The 22,965-nt window shown below is 50.9% G+C and overlaps 1 protein-coding gene across 1 annotated transcript; it reads right to left on the bottom strand.

Moving 5' to 3' along the window:
- Positions 1 to 989: 989 nt before the first annotated feature.
- On the bottom strand, positions 990 to 22,965 carry LOC134548696 (cystathionine beta-synthase-like). The gene is given in 18 exon segments (XM_063393588.1): positions 990 to 1,296; positions 3,154 to 3,238; positions 3,752 to 3,860; positions 4,402 to 4,536; positions 5,709 to 5,780; positions 6,312 to 6,417; positions 7,967 to 8,051; positions 9,435 to 9,560; positions 10,796 to 10,887; positions 12,393 to 12,462; positions 13,387 to 13,518; positions 14,668 to 14,747; positions 15,773 to 15,907; positions 17,758 to 17,864; positions 20,644 to 20,786; positions 22,770 to 22,802; positions 22,805 to 22,881; positions 22,884 to 22,965. Coding segments are annotated over 18 exon segments (1,866 nt in total). The 3' UTR covers positions 990 to 1,099.

The following is a 22,965-nucleotide window of genomic DNA, read 5'->3' as shown; positions in this document are numbered from 1 at the left end:
TTCAGCATTCTATAACTTAATAAAAGTCTTGTACAAACTAGATTAGATTGAGAATATGGAGTAGCCACTTAGCAGCAAGCTGAAATTGAAACTGGTTGTTGCCATCTTGGAGCAGCTCCTGAAGCTTATAGAAAGATTGTAAACCTCTCTGGGTCTTTTGAGAGCAGCTCCCCCAAACTGGGTTTCAATGGCACTTCAGTTTGGTCCCACAGCCCACTCTTGACATTTGTTTTCATTTATGCTTTTGGTAGCCATGGCAAATGGCTCTCCTGACCCTTATTATCAGTTCCCAGAACACAATGGCCTGACAGCAAAGTTAGGACCAAACCTTGCCTTCCCATCCACCCCTTGATAAGGAGCTCTCAGGATGCAAATTCAGGGATGAGGCCATAGCCCCTCTCCCAGTTACCGTTCTGTGACTGAGTCTTTGCTTCTTGTTTGGGTTCCCTTCACTGTCCCCTCACAGGGGTCATGCATGAGGCCCCCAGTGCCAGCAGCTCCCCCAGAGGTGAGGAAGGTGCCTTCCAAAGCCCAGCTGCCACCCCAGGGTGACCCTTCCCCACCAGCCCAGCACCTCATCCCCTCTGCTCATCGCAGCCCTCGGCTTTTCCCTCCCACCCTTCCTGCTGGCACCTTTCACATTCTGGGGCTCTCTGTGTCCCGCCCATTCCTCCCTCCTTGTCAGACCTCTCCTGCAGCCTTCTTGGAGCTAACCATAGCCAGGGATGAGGAGGAATGGCTCCTGGGGGTGCCTGGGGTGGGCAGAGAGGGGCAGAAGGGCGCAGCAGTGATGGGACTTGTCCCCAGCCCTGCTGCTCTTGTGGCAGAAATGGGGTCTGGCCCAGGGGGTTCAGGATAACTCTCAGCAGCTGCAACACAGGCAGAGCACAGATACCTGCAGCTGGCAAACACACCAAACCTCCTCCTGCTAAAATCTGTGTGGTAACAACCATCCCCTTCCCATCCCCACCTTCCCACCTTCCCGGGAAGCTCCATGTGAGCACACACGGCTGTGAAACACAACTCCTTCAGTTATCTCCTCTTTAGTGATACTGTGGGGGGCATTTGGCACACAGATACAATACAGCACGATTTCCACTTAGGCATTTTGAGACACTGTTGGCTGGATGGGGCCAGAGGCTCCCTTGACCAGGTGGTTTGGACCTGCTGGAGGGGCGGGGGCAGCCGAGCTGTTCTGCTGCTTCCTCTCGTTGTTGCTGACGAAGGAGAGGAGGTCCATGGCTGTGACCACACCAAACACCGTTTGCTTCGTGAAGGAGCTGCCGTTTCCACTGACTGCAAGCACAGAAAATTCCAGCTTAATGGCAAAAAAAAATGAAAAAGAACACCCCCACCAGCGCCCTCATCACCCTCCAGCTGTGCAGAGGCTGCTGTTCATGTATTAAAAGAAAACCTTAACAGGGACAGCATCTGCCTGAGCTCTACCTCCACAGAAATGACTGATGGAGGCTCAGTCAGGTTACTGTGATCACACCAGAGAGGGTTTTTCTGCAAATAACGCACCTTTCCCAGAGCAGGAAACTTAATTTCCCAGTTGTTTTTAACCAACCTCTGTTCCAGTCCTGCTCCTATCACCACAAAACTTTTCAGAGCAAACTAATGAGACTCTCTAAAAGCAGCAGTCCGGCACTTTTCTACTCTGTTCTCATAACAACCCACACCACCATTAATGAAACAGCACTTCAATAATTGTTTTAACTGTCTGATAAATGTTTTCTTAAATAAAAATAAAACTAGCCACCAGAGTCCAAACACAAGATAAAATGCAAGCTCCACAGGTGTGGGAAGAACGTAATAAATAAGGGGGTAATCGTGACAGCATTAAAACAGCAGCCCTGGAAAAGCAAGTGGGTGTTGTTTGAAAATTGGAGCAAGAGGTGCTGCAGACAGCTGGCTGGATTTTTTGGTGAGTGTAATTTAATTTGCTGATACTGTTTAATTTGTATCAAAACATGATACAAAAGAGATATTCCTTATTTTATATCTGACATAGCTGAGAAAGGGAATTCTGCCTGGCATTAATTTTGGTGACTGAATTGGAAATGTGCATCAAAGGCAGTTTTGAGTGACAGATTTTTGTTTGCAGCCTGGTGTGGGAACATGGATGGACTTGCAAGCTTGGGAGCTGGTGGGGCTCTGGGGAAGCAGGCTCTGGAGATGGAAGGTTTGGGATGTTGGAGCATGGTGGGTTTTGGAGGCCCCCAGCTGGGCAGGCAGCCCCTTGCTGGCAGTGTCACCCACTGCTCACCTGAAGGAGGCTTTGCATGCTCACTGTGTGATGCCATCAAATCAGCATAACTCCACCTTCAGCTCTAGTCCACAAGACCTAAACGTGGCTCTTCTGATGGCTTTTTTGTGTTGCTCACTTTTCCCAGCCAAGGTCAAATCTGTACTCCTAGAAGTCTTTTGGTGTAATTGCACTGGAAAGGTGTGTCAGGTCAGATGTGCTGAGCAGCACCACACCTTTTTTGGGTCAGAGGAGGCACAAGGGGTGATCCCTGCTGCCACTGATGTCTCAGCAACCCTGATGCTGCTGCTGTGCTGCTGCAGGTGACTCTGCTGGGTTGGTTTGCCACACCAAGGGAAGGTGGCTGTGCAGTGGATTGAGAATAAACCAAACCTGCTTTAATGGTGCTCCCAGACTGGCACAGCATCCCTACACCCAGCCCTGGTCCAGGTAAGACTCACACACTGCTGCCCCTGGCTACACATCAGTGCCCCTGATGACCTGTGCCACAGGGCTTGCTCGTGGCCCAACTCAGTATTTCTCAGCTTTCTCAACTTAGGTGCCTGAATTCACCCAGGCTTTACCTAATGTGGTCAAATGCTTCTTCTGACCTTGCCCCTGGGCTACATAAGTCTGGGGTCAGAGATCTGGGATTTCTGAAATCAGGATCAGAAATCCCTGATGTACTCCTGGCTTGCTTTGCCCCTCTCCCCTCATCTCTGTGGTGTCAGGAAGAGTCATGGGTGAAGGGTGGGCAGTTCCAGGGCTTTGCAGAGCACAATCCCCTCGTGCAGAGCCTCAGGGGCTGCAGCTGCACTGACACCTGCCCAAGTCAGCTTGAGAATTTCCCTTTCCCCTCTGCAACACTTGTGCCAAGGCTGTGGGGAGTTTTTGCAGGTACCTACACTGTATTTGCTCGTGTACAACAATAGCGAAGTGGTCATTTTCCAGCATGCAGGAAAGCTTCCCCAGGCTGTCCTCCAGGCCGATCTAAACAGGACAAAATGTAACATCCAACATTTGATTTCACCTGGCAACGGCTGAGCCCCGATTTTGGAGGGTGATGATTCCCCAGCAGGATGAAATCCCCTGTCAGTGCTTGGCTCCTGGTGTGGAAAGCTCCCCCATCTAAACCCTGCTGGCTCAGCAGAGTTCCTATAAATGCTTGTTCTTACTCTCATCTCTACGATGTCACCATTGCCCTCCCCACTCCTCCCTGCCTTCACATCTCTGCCTCCTCACCGACCTCTTCTCCCAGCTCCTCTCCCACCCCAGGGTGTGGAGATGCACCTCTCCCTCTCTCCCTGGCCCCAGACACAGGCTGGCACCTCCCAGCTCCTCTCCCACCCCAGGGTGGTGGAGGTGCACCTCTCCCTCTCTCCCTGGCCCCAGACACAGGCTGGCACCTCCCAGCTCCTCTCCCACCCCAGGGTGTGGAGGTGCACCTCTCCCTCTCTCCCTGTCCCCAGCAGAGGCTGGCACCAGCCCCAGCCCCAGTGGTACCTTTGAGAACTGGTCATAGGTGACCTTCGTGACAGGGTCTGAGAACTCCACATTTCCAGCCTGCACGGAGCTGAGGGTGTTGCTGAGGGTCACCATTCCCAAAATAAGCCTGTAAGGGAACAGGGAGTTTGCCAGAAGGTCAGATCTGAGGTAGAACATGCATTTTATGTAGGGGCTGAACTGCTCTGGTTGAAGTCAGTGACTAAATTGTTGCTGCAGTCAGTGGGAGGCACCAGGTTTCTCCTCACTTGAGCAGAACAAGGAAGTCTTTGTCCTCACCAAGCTGTTGGTTTCACAGTAGTTAAAATCTGCTATTGCAGTCCAGGACTGAGCAGCTGGGAGAAGGAAAACCTGTGGGCTCTCCAGCTGCTTATTTCTGTGGGTTTCCCCCCAGTTCTCACTCCCCTGGGCTCCCCTTGCCTGTGCACTGATCCAGCATCTTCTGAGTTTGGTGGGCACTGGATTGGGCTTTAACTGGATCTTTTACAGGAGTTCTATTGATGAATCTTCACAAGGAGGCAGATGATCTTTTTATGCATCAGAGTCCAACAGAGGAGCCCCAGCTCTGAATGAGTAAATGGGACTTTATCCTCATCCTGACTGATTTTTCTGTATGAATGCCCGTCTCTGTAGTGAGCAGAAATAGTTACCCTGACTCAGCAACAACAGCAGCTTGGTCATATCCCTTGTCCTGGAGGATCTCAATTGCCTTTTGACAGCTGACTTCCGGGAGGAGAATGAGAGGGGCCGAGAGATTCAGTTTCTGCACCTTCATGTCCCACCACCTGTTGGAAGACAAATGGCAGCGCCGAGCTGTGACTGCTGCACAGTTGTGGCCTTGAGCAGGGGGCAAGGCCAGAGGAGATGAGGGATTGTCTGCTTGAAAAGCCAGCCCCACTCCTACACCCAAAGCAGAACTGCCACCACGGCCAGGTCTTGTTGAAGCCAAGCCTTCCCTACGCCCGGTGTTCATGCAGCTCCAGAGGCAGGGATGAGACCAGCAGCTGGCAAGGTGCTGAGCTGTCCTGAATCCAAGGAGGCTATTGAGGGCTTCACTGCAAGCTCATAAATGGGTGACCTACCAGTTTTACTCCTTTGTTCTGTATCCTTGGTCCTCACAAGGCAGCATTTGCAGCTCCTGCAGGAGAGAGCCTGGCAGAGATGCTCGTGTGACTTATGAGGGACAAGCTGATCTTGTTGGTGGGGGAACACAAGCAGCTCCCCAAACATTTCAGCCCTGAGTCCTTGCAGAAAAGGCAATGCTAGAGCCTGGAAGGGCCAAGAGCAACTCCAACCAGACACAAGAGGCCTTGGAAATGTATTACATTTTTAGGAAATACTTTACAATAACTTTTGGTAAAGGAGAAGGTGACATCAGTAATACCTGCTGTCTTTAGGGTGAAACCAAGAGCTTTTCTAAACAACTGGCATTTGCCCAGCCACACATCCACTGGCATCAGCAGTTTGCCTGTGATTCCCTGCCTTGAGGGGACTCCTTCTCTGTGGTGTCCAAGGGACAGCAGAGTTGGCCATCTTTTCTGGCCAGCAGCTCTGGAAGGTGAAAATTTCCTATTCCCTGCCTGAAAAGAGCTGCAGAGCTGTTTGAAAGGGGGCTTGCTACAACAGGGACCCACCTCCAGAGCAGCCTGATGGTCCTTTGAACATCAGATGTGGAGTAGAGAGAGGTTTTCAGACGGTTTAGGTGGCCTGGGCTGCTACATGGGAGTGGATCAGCTACTTTGGGACAGAAGTGGCTCCTTTATAGACTTTGATTGGAGAGCTGAGAGATAACCATTCAAAAGAGAGAAGCTGACATTACAGCCTCCCCAGAGGGGTCTGGACTTTACTGTGTTTTTTCTAAATACTGAAAGAGAACATTTTCCTTTGAAGATAATGATTTCCAGACTCAGAAAGCTGATTCCCTTAGCACAGTTTATCCCAGCAGAAGTTGTCTTACCAAGGTTTGTGCTCCTGGACATCATTTAGGAATCCATTTTTTATCATCCAGTTATCATTCACAAATTTGGACCTAGAAATCACCAACAAAGAGCGAGTCTGTGAGGCTTCCAGAAGAAGTCGTGCTTTGTTTCATGCACCAGACCACAGCACTGCCCCTGGGGCTCTCATGATTTTTGCAGCTGGCTGCTCTCAGCCCCTTTTAAGGTCAACAGGAGCATCGGGTGCTCAGTAACTCTTCGAAGCACGCCAGCTATTTGCCTTCCTAACTTTAGGCATGCAAGCTCAGAAAGTGTAGCTTGGCTGAGTCCTGCTCCGTGCAATAAGTCAGTGACAAGAGGAAATAAACCCCAAGTGTCCCAACACCTATCCCCAGGTGATTGCCATGGGGATGTGCTGTTTCTCCCTGTTGTTTATTTTGCTTTTTTCCTGTGATCTGCCTGAGGGAGACTCCCAACTCTGGGCTCACTCCATGTGCCTTGCTATCAGATTTATTGGGATGGCTCTACAGAACCCCAAGCACCTGGGCTCAGCTCCTGTGACAGAAGGCCATGGGAGCTCCCACCCTGATGCTGGGAAGCAGGGGAGGAAGCAGGACACTCACATGTAGTTCCGGACGGAGTCGGGCAGGATGACCACGCAGCGCTGACCTTCCTTCAAGCCCTGGGCAGCTCTCACAGCCACGGACATGGCACTGCCTGAGCTGCCACCTGGATGGGCACCAAGGACAGGGAGACAAGTGTCAGGGCTGCCCAGGGCACAGGGCCACTCCCCTGGAGTGGGAGGCACAGGCTGCCCCAGCTAAGGGTGCAGAGGTGGCACCCCATTGGGACGCTGGGATGGGAGGACAATCAATCCCGAAGCCTTGTAGGCTTTAGGGCCAGGCAGAGGTAGTGACTGATGGGACATGTTCATATGGTGGCTCTCGGGCTTTTGAGGCAGCATAAAAGTCACCTCCTGAACTTCATGAACCATTTCTTGTGGTGACTCTGTGGGCAGACCAAGGTCCCATGCAGGGACATTCAGAACACGCTGCCCACACTGCACCCTCCCTTTGCACGAGCAGAAGGCCACACCAGTTCTAGAGCTTCTGGCTGACATACTTGGCAGCCAAAGATTGGCTTTAAATGCACTGTAAGGACTAAAAAAACCCATAAACATTACATTCATGCTTGGAATACCAGGCCAACGTGATGTGGAAGACTTGAACGCTCCCCGTGTCTGTGTGCACACATGTGGTTTGCTGCACGTAGGGAGAGCAGGTCCCTGCTTTACAGAGGCAATTCTTCCTCCACCAGTCTGAGTACTGGAAGTCAAACACATTCCTCTATCTGTGTGCCAATTACACACTGCATTCAAGGCAGCACGTATTTTACAGCAGGTTAATTATCCCTGGGTCACATTTTTCAAACAAACGAGGGACAGCCCTGAAAAATGCAGTTCAGGGAACACGAAGCTGTTCACAAATTATGGTTGAGTTCAAACAAGTGGTTTCTGTTGAAACACAGTGACTCCATGCCTGCTAGGTTAAGTCAACATTTAAGTGTTTCATTACATATATAGAGCCTGATCTTTTCCAAAACTCCCTGCATATGAGTGCTCAGGGTTTTTATCAGCTGTAACTACAAGCCTACAAAGTGTCTGGTCCTGGATGCAGACCTGTGTCTGTGTGCTTGGTGTAAGGGAAGGCTGAGAACAACGCTGATGCTCTGTGGAGGCTCCTAGGGTACAGGCAGGGTCTGTCTGAGGGCACTTGTTCATTTTGGGAAGCCAGTGGGATCACTTACGGCTTGTTGGCACGGGGAGAAATACTCAGTAAGAACATCTCACACCTTCTTTACTTTCAAACCTCCCTGGTCCAAACCTGGCACCTCTGGTGTGGCAGTGACACCGAGCACGGCTCGCAGAGCTGCTGGCACAGCCCACCTGTCCTGCCCCGAGCCCCACTAATCCTCCCTTCAGCCTGTGTAACCCTACACTGCCTGAAGATCCAGTTCCACTGCAAAAGTGCTCCAGTAAAGAGAGAATTATTGCTTCTATAATTATTGTGGCCCATGAGTCAGACCCCAGGCCAGGCTGAGGGACACACCTCTGAAGTCTGCAGTGACCTCTGCACAGCCCGAGGCTCAGCCTTTCAGCCCTGCTTACCCAGCAGACACAAAATGCAGTGGGCACCCACCTGGAGCGTTTTAGTCCCAAAAGGATGGGGTTCAGAAGGTTTGTTAAGAGAACAAACTGTTGTGGCTGCACTGTGCTTACCACACAATAACCCCTCCTCTCTGATCAGCCTGCGGGACATGAGGAACGAGTCTCTGTCATTGCTTTTGTACCACTGATCGACCACCTGGAAAGAAAGCAAGGAGGATGAGTCCTGGCAATGTCATTCCAGGCTGCCCTGACCCTCTGAGGCACACCATGGTGCTGATGCCCACGCCATCTGGCAGCTCTGAGCTGCCTTCCACACTTGTTGAAAGCATTTCTCAGAACATCCATGGTCTTACTTGCAGACCTTCACACCTTTCCAGCCAGCACCCTTTCCCTGGAGAGTTAGGGATGCCTGACAGGTCCAGAGTTGGGATGTGGAAGAGTATTTATGATATCCCAGGCCAGAGTATATTAATGGTTTTGCCAAAATGAGATCCGGCCACAAGAATCAGTCTGGATTATTAAGGTGACAGCTCTAGAGCCATGTGCTGACAGCAGGGATGTAGTTAACATCTGGAAGCAGAAAGAATCTGGGGTCTGAGGCTGTGAGGCACCTTTCTAGAGTGAAGCCAGAGGAACACAGGCAGCCTGTGTTAGGGATTTAAAGCTCTGTGGCAGGTGATGAACTGAAAGGGAACTTGACAACAAGAACAACGAGGTTCATGATCTGCTGTCTTACAGGGTTTGGATCCTGTTGTCCAGCCTGTGCATGGTGCAGGATTTCTGCTCCCTGTGTGTGGTGCCTGAGGCAGAGAAGGCTCAGGAAACAGTGGTGTGATGAGGAGCAGCCCCAGCACAGACATCTGTGTGATCACAGCAAAAGAGGCACACTCTGAACAAGGGTGAGGCTGAGCAGAGGAGGCTCACACTGTGTTTGTTACATGCCTGCTTTTCACCTCTATTTACCTTCTCCTTGTGGGTCAGTTACAATCAGAGTTACTCAGAAAGTAACTGGGTGTCCCAATCCCCCCACAACAGCTTGTTCTGCGCTGGGAAGATATGTCAGGGCCACTGTAGGAGTAGGGTAAAATTATTAAATTTATTATTTTTACTATTATTTCTTCTAAGTGTAGTTAATAAGTAATTTGTAAGTTCTTACAGGAAGCTGTTTTGAGAATGAGAAGTTCTTTTAACATAATTATTCTGAGGGTGAAAAATAAGTGTACTTGTGATACAAAGGCATTTGTCTTATAAGAATCAGTAAAGAAAATATGTAAATAATCTAAGAATAGATAGATCTGATAGACAAGTATTTTTTTTTTACTAATTAATCGAATAATTAACAAAAAACCTATTAACTAATTAGAAGTTGCCCTTGAGGTTTGTAAAAATTATATTAAACTATGTAAAAACTATATAAAAAAGACAGCATGTAGCCATAATAAAGAGCCATCTGAGAACTTGATAGCATTCTGTATGTCATGACCATCTCTGCAATGACAGGCCACCACCCCTCTGGCCTTGAGCAGGCTGGGTGCAAGGCCAGGGGTCAGGCAGAGGCCCCTCTGCCATGGTTACTCACTGATCTGTCGAGGACAGTGGGGATGAAGTCGTGCCCAATGCCCTCCACCTCGATGGTGGTGGTGTTGGTCCTGTTCATCTCACTGGGCAGAGCCACGATGGAGCCGTCGGGGTCCACGCCAATGACCTTGGAGGGGAAGGCATTTTGTTAGAGCAAAATGGGAGTTCAGAAACAGCCAAACACGAAACTCAAAGGAAAAGTTATCCACACCCTTATCAGCAATGTGTCCTTCCCCTGATATTCATTAATATTCCTAATCACTGGCAGCATGGAGAGCTTCCAGGATAAAAGGGTGCTGTTTTTCACTGTCTTTTTAAATAGATCCTAGGTAGTCTTCAGCTGTTACAGAAGTGACTGGTGGCTTAAAATGTTATCACTCTCAAGGTGTTTGTCATCACCCCCTTGGCAGAGCCTGCCACTTAGGACAGTGCCAGAGCTCCTTAATCTGCTCTAGGTGAAGCCAGCCAGGGAGCTCCAACCTGTGGAAACCCATGGACACAGACATCCTCCCTGGATCTAGTTGTGCTGGCTGATGGTGACACCTCCCTGGTTATTTACAGCTTTGTGTCTGGGCTGAGGTGCCTCCCTCAGCATACAGCTTCAGAAGGGATGGTGACACTGCTCCACACGCAGCTGCATGCTGCCAGGGAGGAAACATCACATCCCAGTCCTTCAGTGGTGGGTCCACACCCCTCTGGTGGGTCAGGGATCACTGATCCAGACCAGAGAGGCAGTGACTGTCATGCCTCCAGCCTGCCTTAAAGCACGAGCTCTGCAGGATGAGCATCGTGACTGATGTTAACCATAAAGCACACAGGGTTTTGCAGTTGCAGAGGAGAAGCATTTGCAGTCTGTGCTCCCCAGGGTGTCCTGCACGGGGCAAGGCACCAGGCAGAGGGAGATTTTAGTGGGGCTGTGGAAACTTTGGTCTCTAGGGCACTTGGATGGGTATAGATCAACCTAAACATCACCAAATTGCTTCCAACAAAAGCCACGATTGCTGTGAACAAATAAATAGGTGCAGACAACAACTGCTCCCTCAGGTGGGCTGTGGGGTTATGTAGGAAATGATATGCAGTGAAAAGGACAAGGGGGAATGGTTTTGAGCTGCAGGAGGGTGGATTTACATTGGATATTAGGAAGAAATTCCTTACTATAAAGGGTGGTGAGGCCCTGGCACAGGTTGCCCAGAGAAGTTGTGGGTACCCCATCCCTGGAAATGTTCAAGGCTAGCTCTGAGCACCCTGCTCTAGTGGAAGGTGTCCCTGCTGATGGCAGGAGGGTGGAATGGGATGTCCTTTCCAACCCAAACCGTTCTGAGATTCCATGAAAACCCCTGGCAGTCCTGTCTCCCCCCTTACCTTGCACTCCGGGCACTTCTCCTTCAGCTTCCTGGCCACACCAGTGATGGTGCCTCCTGTGCCAGACCCAATCACCACCATGTGGACCTTGCCTGCAGATCAGGGGGGAGAGAGGCTTGCAAGGACTCAGCACAGCCCCCAGCACCATCTCCCCTCTATTCAGACCCCCGTGCAGATGCAGAGCCTGTGTCCACCAGAACCCCAGGTGAGGAAAGGTGAGGCAGAGGCCATGCTGGTGGCCAAAGCCTGGTCCTGTGCAGAAGCTCAGATGAGCTTGCAGGACCTGAGCAAAGCTGGTCCTGCCTCACTGCAGGGGGCTGAAGGTGACCTCCAGATCTCCCACTGCAGCTCTCCAAGATTTCTGCATCTTTGGCATCTCCTGAGCAGAGGGAACAGCATGAGGATGAGTAAAGGGAGGTTTAGGTTGGATATTAGGGAAAGGTTCTTCCCCCAGAGGGTGTTTGGGCACTGAACAGGCTCCCCAGGGCAGTGGTCACAGCACCAAGCCTGCCAGAGCTCAAGGAGTGTTTGAACAACACCTTCAGACACATAGTGTGACTTTTTAGGTGTCCTATGCAGGACCAGAAGTTTGACTTTGATGATCCTTGTGGATCCTCTCCAGTTCAGGATATTCTGTGATTCTGTGGCTTAAGGGTGGGAATATCTCAGCACATCCATCCCTTTCAAACCACAGCATATCAAAGCAAATCCCACACGTGAATATCACTAAACAGGTACAACTTTTCAGCCTGTGTTGGCATCCACAGTGGGGGGAGGGCTGAGCTCTGCCCTGGCACCTGCCTCTGTCAGATGCAACCTCACTGACATCACTGAAATTACACGGGTTTAGGACTGGTAGGGGCAGAATTGGAGTCTGGCCTTCAAAACCTGATGCTGCAGCTGCATTGGGAAAGGGGAACCTGCAATCCACAGCTGGAGGAAATCCCAACACTGTAGTGGAGGGAAGGCTGGGACTCTCTTGTTCCCATTGATACCTGACTGCTTTACTGCTCTGATAACTGCTCTCCAGTCAAAATCCTCAAGTCCTGTTCACGTTTTACAGTGCTCCCAGAACTGGCAATAAATTTCACTTATATGTGCACAAACGTGGACTGGGCTAGCCCTTTGTCCTCCCCCAGCCCTCACTTCCAGTGTCACTACTTTTTGAGTCTATTTTGATTTGCAAATGAGAATGCTGGATCAGATGCAGCCTGCCGTGCCTTGGTGGATTTATATTCCCCTGTAAGGCCTCGTGGGACCTCTTGTGTTCCCACCTGGCAGGTCACAGAGGTGTTGTGGCCACCACGAGACATGTTCTTTCTCCTCTAGGTACAGCCTGAATTTCTGAAGCCTCTGGTCTCCTCCCCCAGGCTTTTGCAATGGGAGGGGACAGCCGGGAAGCCCTGCAGGCTGAGGTGTATCTGGAGTGGATTAGGAGAGGTTGCTACACCCTGCGTGTCTGTGTTATTAAGATAATACTGCCTGCCCCTCCAGAGGCCCTCTGAGCTGTTTCTAGACATTCAGGTCAATAAATGATGTAAATTAAGCCTCTCGGAGATGGTTACAGCCCTCTGCACGTAGAGGCATCGGCACAGACCTTCACACTGCTCCAGGATCTCCTCAGCCGTGGTGTCGTAATGAGCCAGCGGGTTGCTCGGATTTCGGTACTGTTTATTCCAACAGAGAACAGCAGGAGTTACCGTGTGAAGAGCAGGTCAAATACCAAACCAGCAATAGCTCCTGACAGAGCTGTACCCAAAGCAGGCAGCTGCCCCCTCCTCTCCCTGCCAAGGGGGAAACTACCAGCCCAGCAGAACAGCTCACACGTATTTCTCCTGTTTGTCCCTTTGGGACAGATTTCCAAGCCCCTTGGGATTTTTCCACACTGGAAGGTTGGATGTGCCCACAAACACTCACTCTCCAGCACTTAGTGCCCATTAGGAGTAGGGATGGTTCAAAGGCTGGGAGCTGTGGGCTGGGGAAGCTGTCCTGATCATCAGCTCTCATGCAGAGAGGGATTTTGCACCACTGATATTTGTGCACCCTACGTTCACACCCATGGACCAGGCAGCTTCTGAGAAGCTCATTCAGTCTCTGAGCTACTATTTTCTTAGAAGGAAGGAGCTCCCTTACTCTCCTGCACTCCAGGGGCTCCTTACTCAGGAGTCAGACCAAGTACCCTTCTATCCAGGACCCAGCACTGCAGGAACCTCTGGCATGAGTCACCAGGGTTTGCCCTTTACAGCATAACGTTTATTTTTGAGGCAGAACAGAGGTTGCTAGCTAGGCTTAAAAAGTGGGGGTTTTTTCCAGGTCAAAGTTAAACGTGAAGCAATTTGAGGAGCCTTTGAATTGTGCAAGAAAACCCAGCCTCGCCCACATGCAGGCTTTGGCAGAAGTGTCACAGGTTTGGAAGTGTCCTTTTTTTTTCTGTTCCCCCCGTGCTTTGCAGAGCAGCGATTGAGTTTCAAATGCCATAAAACACTGACGAGATCTGCCTCTGGTTTGAATGAAGCCCCCAAACACAGGCACACGTGGAGAACACTATAAATTCTCCTGGGAAAGAGGGTCAGTGGAGGGCTGGACTTTACCTGGTCCAGGATGTGAGAGTTTGGGATTTCACTTTTCAGCCTCCAGGCAACACGGATGTTGGACTCGGGGGCATCAAAGCGGGTGCAGGGGGTCCTCACGATTTCAACACCCAGTGCCTTCAGAATATCGACCTTGGGGAGGGAAAGGAGGAGATCAACACAACTGATCCCATGTAGGGATGGTAACCCGAACCTCTGGGGCCTCAGGGCAGTGCCAGATGCCACAGCAGCTTTGCATGCGGGAGACATTTATCATTTGGAGATACAATGTCCAATTCTGGACTGGGCTATGTCTGACATGCTCTGGGGCCTCCTGCCTGAAGCTGGCACACGGATTCAAGCCTGGCCTCTTGCCCTGTCCTACTTGGAGGGAGGTGACAGTGTGCTGCTCCCTGGTGCCAGAGGAAAAGGGCAGAGGGGTCTGGACAGGGAGCAGTGTCTCCTGTGTGCTGGGACTGGAGCACCAGCATGCAAAGGGGACAACAAAAGCTGGTTTTGCTCTAAGCCCCTTCTCTCCCCAAACACAAAGAAGGAGCAAATTTGCCCTAGGGTGTCTCCTCTGGGAGATGTGGCTGTCAGTGGGAGAGGGGGAGTGTTGGGACACCTGGAGGTGAAGCCCATGGCAGCTGGAGGTGGCAGCTGATCCAGACTGAGCTTAAGTGAGATTTAGGTTGAAATGAGGGTGACACTTTGGAGAAGGGCTCATTCTTGAGCCAGGTCAGGGTCCAGGTCTGGCTTCACTGGCATGAGTTCAGCAGTCTGTGGGGCTCTTGGCTGACCAGGGAGGGATTTCTGCCATCTCAGGACAGTGTGTTCACCTGATCACCAGCTCTCGTGCAAGTGATTTAAGACACCACCTTGAGAAAGCAGCTCAGGCAATTCTAAGTTTCTCCAGGTTAAAGAAAGCCATAAACACACAGTGAGGGCAAATGATCTGTCAGATGTCAGAGGGGAAGTGAGCAGGGCTGGCAGGATAGCCCTGACACCTGCCTGCCTCTCCTGCTGTGCTTTCACATGCAGCAGATCCTGCTGTTTCTCTGCAGCCACACGCTGTGTTTGGCTATCCCACCACCCCAGCTGCACTTCTGACACCACACAGCCACCAGGCCCTCACAGGCTGCTTTTTTTTCCCTCAAGAGGCAACTTTGTGAATAGCAGCTGTGGCAGTGGGGGTGCAAGGCTCGCTGGCCTTTAAAGGAGAGGGCTCCAGGAAGGGAGAGGAGAGAGAGGGAGGAAGGAGATGTTCCCTGGCTGTGGGGTAAAACCATACAGAGCTCTGACCTTCTCAATGCTCATTTTCTCTGGCAAGACGATGATGCAGCGGTAACCCTTCAGTGCAGCCACCAGTGCCAGCCCAATTCCTGCGTGGTGGGAGCAAAGGGAATTGGTTGGCAGCAGCACTGGGCAAGAGCAGCCAGCACTTGCCACTTCCTACATTCCTCTCTCCTGCACGGAACCATGAAGTGGTCACTGACAAGCTATAGGGGAGAGCATCCTCCACGAGGATGTGCTGGGAGCACCAGGAGGTGTGGGAGGATGTGCTGACAGGCAAGTGGTGCTTCAGCATCGCTCCTGCTCCCAGGGGTCTACCAGTGTGGCACTCAGAGAATGGCAGGGCTGGGGAGAGTTTTCTCCCCTCACCGAGGCTCAGGCATCTTCCTGTGGTTTTGGAAACACAGGAGAGAGGTGATTTTGCTTCAGGAGTGCCTTCCCCTCCCCCTCAAGCACTGTCAGTTGTGGGGGGACAGACACAGAGGACACAGCCTGTCACCTCTGCTCCAGTTTCACAGGGGTGATGGATGGAGCCAGCTGCTCCCAGTTAGAACAGGAAGGTGAGGCAGCAGGAAGGAGCAGTGTGTCCCTGCCAGGGGCTGCAGGGAGCCTGGTGCCATTCCAGCAGCCCCAGGCAGGCAGGGAGCCAGCAGGATCCACGTGGGACACAGCTCTGGGGGAGCACAGGTCCCTTGGCTCCATGTCTGCTGGTGGCTGGGGTGACACAATATGGTGGGCTGTTAAGTGACAGTGACAAGGGCAAAAAGCAAAGAAATTCTCTTCCAACCCATCAAGGGAATGGTCTCTGGGAACCTCTGAGGATTCAAAAGCTTCCCAGCCTGAAAACACCCATGGTTGCCCAAGCTGCTGATGCTGCCTGCCTTGCCACAAGGAGACCTTCCAGGCACACCTGTGCAGCTGTGGGACTCTCATAGAACCCTCAGGAATTTCAGCAAGGAGGCACTTCAGCATCCCAGGAAGCCCATGGCCCCCAGGAGGGGAGCTGAGGGGAGGATGGAGCCAGAGCCGACCTTGTAACCCCAAGTGCGAGAGCTCCTCAGAAACTCCACCCTGCCCAGTACCCCGGCAGAGGGAGCAGCCCTGCCCTTCCCACCTGTGTTTCCTGAAGTGGGTTCAATCAGGGTGTCTCCTGGTTTGATAATTCCTGCTCTCTCTGCATCCTCCACCATCCTGAGGCTGATACGGTCCTTCACGCTGCCCCCCGCGTTGAAGTACTCACATTTTGCCACTGGAAAGGGAAGGAAAGGGGAGACTCCATCAGGCACCAGCCCCTTGCTCCCCTCAGGCCTCACTGCAGTTTTAGGACACCTATTCCTCCTGTGCAGGATGGTCCTTTGCTCAGAGGAATCTGCTCTTCTGGGATTATCCATCAGCATGACCTGTGCAGAGCCCTTCTTTCCCCCATGTTTCCTGCACCCTGGATGGGTTTAAAGCCCATGATGGGTTCAAAATCAGCTGGACATAGTCATTGCAAGGTGGGAAGTCCCACACAGGCACAATACTCCTTGTTGCCTTGCCTTGAGGACTCTTCTGTCGGCAAGGTCTCACTGTCTATCCTGGGACATTGAGGTTTTTAATAGATATCTAAAAAGGTCCCCAGATCACACCTTCCAGGGGTGATCTGTGGTCCTGACTGGGGTGCCATTAAAAATCCCCAAAAAAACAAGCAATGGAAAAAACATTTTCAAATGTCAGACAAAATTACAGGTTTTTTTCAATGAGCTGGCAACAAACCAAGTAACTTTCCCAGGCACGTTCAAATTGCAAGGCACATCTCAGTCCTCACTGGAGCCTCCAAACCACAGGATTCTTCTTACCAAGGTTTTGATGAAAATCTGCATCAAAACTGGTGCTACTGAGCTCTGTTTTATGAACAACAGGGAGAAATGGGCATTTCCAGGGGTCATTCACCTCACCCTAGCAGAGACAGCTCCCTGAGGCTGAGAAATCAGCCCCGTACCTGAGCAGCCAGAAAAGAAAAACTGTGCTCATCATTACATTTTATAACGCAAATGCCACAACTCCAGCTGCACAAGGATCCCTGGGGGGGCACAGAAAACACCAGGCAATCCCACCCAGCTGCTTCCTTGAGGCAGCTGTGCTGCAGGCACTCCTGTGTTTGCTTGGGAAGGGGCTCTGTGCTGACACCAGCCAGGACTGCGTAGCTGCTCTGCCTGTTCTGCTCTCCTTCCCCTCCTGTGCCAGGGGAGGGAGACACCATCCCAGAAAATGGGATCTGCCTGGCTCTCCCAGCACCTAAAGCACCAGGCAGACATCCTCCAAGGGACAGGCTGCTCCAGAGGTGCACCAGGCACTGCACATCTGTCCTCCCACCTGCAGCAGCTCCCTCCCATGGTCCCCTAATGTCCCCTCAGCTCTCACTGAGGGCAGGGTGAGGCAGTGCAGTGTAGTGGCCCAAAGATCCCAGATCCTGAGAAGGGATCAGGTGGGAAAGCACAGCACACTCCATGTGTCTGTGTGCTCAGTGGGGTCTGGCTGCCCTGTGGGTTCCCAGCTGCCCCACAGCACTGCAAGGTCCTGCTGTGCCATTTCATTCAGGATGAGTGCTCAGCAAGTCTCCCCTTACTCAGCTGTGTGACACTCGTGGGACTTTCTGCCTCTGACAATCTGTCTTTCTGCCCAATTTGGATGAAATTAATTATTATGGTTAGGAGTTCCAGGAAAGGAGACTGAAAAGTCCACATGCACACATGTGATTTTATCATCCTTGTGATTGTAGGGGACCAGCCTAAAGCCAGCCCTTACATGAGACAGCACCAGAGCTATGTTAGTATCTCCTTAGGGAGAGGACTTAGATCCATCCCCAGATTTAGGCCAGCTCTGCTCTGAGCTTATGCTGCTGCCATCTGGGAGGAGAGATGCCTCACTTCCATTACCCCCCTGCTCATTGCTGCTCTAAACCTCCTGTTTGGTGCAAGAAATTACTGCCTAATGAGCAGGAGAGCCCAACATGAGCCACATCTGCCCCTCCCCATCTGTGCTTCCTCTCTCAGAGCCTGCTCTGAAGCCCCCTCCAGCACCACCCATGCAAAAACCTGGTGGGAAGGGGACACTCACAGAGCTCACACTTGAGCCCATAGGACTTCCCAATCTTGTTGATTCGGACCATTGGGGTGCAGCCAATTTTCTTGAGGATATTGGGCAAGATCTTCTTTTCTTCTGTCCTGAAATAATGCAGGGAAAAAAAAAGTCAAGTCAAAGCTATTGTTGTGCAACGTGAACCAAGACAAAATCTGAGTGAGTGAAGTTTTAGCTACTTCATCAGGGCCACCAAAAGACACCCCAGCTCCAAGAGAAAAAGTCCCCATCAACAATAGCATCAGGAGTTAGTTACAGTTCTCCATCATGAGTTATTAGCTCTTTTACATTAAAAGTAAGCTCATTAATTTTCAGGATTGTTCTGAAATGCTTTCTTCTGCAAGGCCCTAGGCCAGATCTAGAATAAATGAGAAGATGCTGGCAAGCCTTAGGATTTTATGCTGTGGGAGACACAGCACAAGGCTCCTCCTCTTTTCCCCATCCCACCCAGCCCCATCTCTGCTCCCCATGTTTCCAGCTGCCTCTGGGCCAAGTATTGCTGGCCAGGACTCCCAAACTTGCCAGGATGGCTCCAAGCCATCAGAGAAGCCCAAACCACAGAGGGTTCTGAGGGTGTTTTGCACGCAATCAAACGCAGCTCTGTGATCAGTCAAATCCAGCTGCCTGGATTTGCCAATTGCTGTCAGACTCCAGCAGAAGCCAAGAACCCCAGCAACTGCCACCTGAAAAAGATCTGTTTGCCCAACACACCCTGCCAGGGAGCTCACACCCCTGAGCTCTTTCACAGACAGAAGGAACAGATTGCTGGGGGCTGTGTTTGTTTGGGCCACATCCTATTGCCCCTGGTCACAAGCCAAGCACTCCTCTCTGCCAGTGGGGTGACAACAATTCCCTCACTGCTCAGCTCTGCTTTGCACAGCCCTCACTTCTTATCACCCTCTGACCCTTGAACTGGAGTGGTTCTGTCCCTGGCAGGGCCAGGCAGGTGGCTGTGTGCTGGCAGGAAGCCCATGTGGTGACACACTGGGTTACTTAGAGCCCTCACACCCCTCCCTCCAGGTTTTGCAAGCGTGATACTAACACCTCTTGCCCTTCAGGAGTACAGGGGTTTAGTGAAGGTCTGTACTACCAAGAGCATCCAGCCTCCTTGTATCCCAAGCCCAGAAATGATGGGATGTGCTGTTACCTCTCCCTCTGTGGGAAGTGTTTGCAGAGACAGCACAGGCTCCACTGAATGCTGGCAAATGTGAGGCAATAATACCAATAATGAATAATTAAGCTTCAATCAAGAAATGAGCTCCCCCTGCAGCTGCAGCCATTGCCCATCTGCTCCAAAAGCCACTGAAATGCTCAGGGGTTTCAGTGGGGCTGAGCTGTGGCACAAGGAGGCTCCAGCTCCTTCAGGTAATGTTTAACTCCAGCCTGGCTCTCTTGACAGTGACCTGTGTTACTGCATTACACATCTGGATTGCATCCTGCAGCTGTTGCTATCAGCTCAGGACAGTGGACAAGGATGGTTTTCCCCTAAGATTCCAGCTCTTAGTCATGGCTTGCTGCTCCTTAAGACAACAAGGGTAAAACCAGTCCTGGCAAAACAAAGGATTCCTGCTGAAGTTATAGTGGGTCAGAACTGGCTCAAAGAATATTCTAGACTACCTCTGTATCTCTCAAAAAAAAAATTAAATATTTAATATTCTTAATTAAAATAACATCTTGTCTCCTCCCTCTGCTTCTACCCCCAAAATTCAATCAGATTTCACCTGGGAATCTCAGGAAATCCAGAGATTTTTGCTACACTGGCTGCCCTCTGTGGTTTACTCAGAGCAGGGAAACCAAACCCCATCTCCCTCCACGCACTGCTGCAAAGGTGTGGCGTGCCCCAGTGTATTTTCTCCTGCCCCAGCAGTGCTGTGTGGGCCCCCTCAGCCAGACTCCATTCCCAGAGCAGTGTTTGATGCCCAGGGATGGGGAATGTCTCTCCATCTGCTGTCTGGGGGTGGGATGGGCCCAGCCACTGGCACCACCATGGCACCTGATGCCAAACTGTTAAAAAACAAGAATGCTATCCTGCTCAGAATGATAATTGAGGGGAAAAAATAATTTTGAGTGAAAAGAGCTGATTCTATCCTCGGGCACCAGCTGCAGGGGCTGCACTGAGTGAGTGGCTTGGATGCACAGCTTGCTGGATCAGCTCCAGGGCTCTGCATTCCACTCCTCCCTCCTTCATTGGCCTGACCCAGAGGCTGCCCTGGGCTGCCCACATGCTGGTGGCTGTGCCCTGGCCTTGCCCTGCCTGGCATGTGGTCAGGCACAACCATGCAGAGCAGTGCTGCACCTCCCATGGGCTCCAGTTCCTGGAGCCGGATTCCTGTTTTACATCCCTGCACTGCAGCTCCCCTGACATTTATGGGAGAGCCTTATCTTTAGTAGCTTGTCTGTGTCTGGTTTGCAGGGTCATTAAAGCACCTCTTGTCAAGTCTAGTCTGGGCCCTCACGTCACCTGGGAAGGGAACCTGCTGCTGTGAGGGCAAGAACAGCTCAGAGCAAGCACCTTTCTCTGCACTGTGGCCATTTGCTGCTGATCTAAAAGGCCAGGCTCTGATAAATCCATTTTTGTGAAGGTCTCTCGGCCATCTAAAATGAGATTCCCTAAACAAGCAGATGCTGTAGGAAACACAGAGCTAAGACTCGAGCCAGCCACATCTTTCTGCAAAATAAAAGGGAGTGAAAAAGGTCTTCTTGGAGAGGAGCTACTAAGCTGGTTTTGCCATCTGGAAAATAAACCATCATTAACACAACAACTGGCTTCTGGCCATGACCGTCCTGGTGTAACAACAGCACTTCACCTCCAGGAAAAGGTGCTGAACTGCACCCTGAAATGAGCAGCACGGAGGAATTACTTACAAGGGGATACAGGAGTGTGGAGACTTGCTGGCAGGCGTTGTGGCTGTCCATGTGCACTTACTGGGCAAGTTGGGAAGGGTCCACGTGCTGTCCTGACTTCCTGCACCACTGCCATTCATGAAGGGACACGTCTTACCCAGCTCCTGTGTGGTGGAAATAGAGGTCACAGAGACACCTGGGAGAAAAATAGCTGCAGAAGGGGAAAAAATGGCATTTGGGTGTGAGGGAAGGGAGGCCAGGCTGCTTGGAGCATCCTGCTGGCATTTCATCCACAGGGATCTAGGTGGATAAGGAGGTTGTAGTGATGGAAGGAGGTTGAAAGGAGGTGAGGAGATGAAAGGATGCTGTAGTGAGGTGAGTGTGAGTCCCTTCTCCCAGGGAGCAAGTGCTGTGACAGAAGAAAATGGACTCAAGTTGCCCCAAAGGAGATTATACATCAGAAGAAATAAATTTGATTATACATTAGGTAAAAAATTTCATGGAAAGGGTTGTAAAGCATTTGAATAGAATTCCCAGTGAAGTGGTGTAGTCACCATCCCTGGAAGTGTTCAAAACTTGTGTGGACATGGCACTTGAGGACACAGACTAATGGTGAACATGGTGGTGGTGGGCTCATGGTTGGATCTGATGATCATAACAGTCTTCTCGATCTTAGCAATTGCATGATTCCATGATTCCATGATTCCATGACAAAATTGCTCTTTTGGAGTGGTGTACTAGACCCCATATATCATCTGGGCATCCTCTCCAGTACATCATCTTCCCCATCTCAAAATCATCACCTCCACTAGAAAATTTTATGCTCCTAATTTAATTATTTTGGTCAAGAACAGCTTCTTTCACCATAGCAGTGAAGAACCTGCAGGTAAAACCACTCAGCAATAATTGGAGAATACTTTTATGGTGATGGTGCCACTTAGAGGTCAGCTCTGCTGTGGCATCCAAGTGTATTAAAACTGAGAAAAAAGAACCAACAAAAATAAAACAGCAAAGGGCAGCAAAGGTGTTCAGGGTACTGAGCAACTCCCACAGTAAAACAGCTTGAAGAGAGGAGGATTCATCGGGCTGGAAATGAGACAAGAGGCTGGTGCTGAGAGCAGGCTGTAAATCCTGGGGGAGTTGGAGAAGATGCATCAAATAATGAGCAGTAAATAATAAGGCAGAATGGAATTATCAGGAACAACTACAGGGGTGGAGTAGATAAAAATGGAACAAGAAAAGGGTTAAACAAGTTTGAAAAGTTTGAGTTCAGTAGCAGATTTTAAGCACACAAGCTCTGATGGCATCAGTGCTCTGTAGGAGGGCAATTTTCTGTGCTGTTCTCTCTGTATTGCTGGTGCATAGACAGAAAAAAGATGTCTAATGTTTGTTTTCAGCATCTGCCACTGAACAATAGCAGGAACAAGGGTTACATGCAGGTCTGGTGTGACCTCTCTGCTCTGATCCTCTCTGCAATCCATCCACCACCCGTCTGTGCTAAGGGAACAAACCACATGGAGAAAAAGCACATGGGTTTTGGTATCTGTAAGTTCCTTTTCTGGCTTGTTCACAGAATGAATTTACATTGATTAAACCATTAGTGAACAAAGGGACTTTGAAACTCCATAGGGTTATGGATGGAGACTTGTGTCTCACTTCAGCTGCTGATGAAAGCTGATGTGAAGCTGCCCTGTCTCCCTACACCTCTGTGGTGGTGCATTTTGCACTTAGAGCACGTGTAAGGCTTTCATCACCTTTACTGCAGCAGAAATGGTCAAAGACATGGTGTCAGACATTTCTTCTGCATTAAACTTTCAGATTGGGAACAGAGACATCATTTTGCCATCTGACAGAACCAAACCAGTGGCTCAAAGAAGAAACATCCCATTTCTAAACACAGAGAAGTGCCTGCAGTAGGGCTGGACGGACCTGCTGCCACGTGGAGGGGCCAAGGGAAATCCAGTTTAGTTGGGGAGCATCATCTTCCCCCCAGGTCTTGAAGCCACAGCCCTGCCCCTCCTGACTCCCTGGGCTCCCTGCAGGAGCTGTGACTCACAGTGGCCAGCACGCTGTTGTGGCTAAGCCCACACATGATTATCTGAATTATTTGTGGCTTGACATATGAGCCCGAGGGCAGCCTTAATTACCATTTCTGCCATCCTCCTCCTGCTTGCCGGCTCGTTTCCCCCTCCTGGTGGGAGATTTCTTTGCAGCAGCTTGGCAGGACAGCCTGAGGTCCACACCGTGATTCCTTGGTGGTTCCACACTGGCCGGGAGGATGGGGCTGGGCTTGGTTCCCTGAGAGCTGGGCTGTCCCTGGAGCACAGAAACACAGCACATCAT

This window comes from Prinia subflava, chromosome 3 (genome assembly GCF_021018805.1).
Source record: "Prinia subflava isolate CZ2003 ecotype Zambia chromosome 3, Cam_Psub_1.2, whole genome shotgun sequence".
In the NCBI taxonomy this organism is placed as follows: Eukaryota; Metazoa; Chordata; class Aves; order Passeriformes; family Cisticolidae; genus Prinia; species Prinia subflava.
The sequence above is the reverse complement of the archived record's forward strand: the minus strand, read 5'-3'. Positions and strand labels throughout refer to the sequence as shown.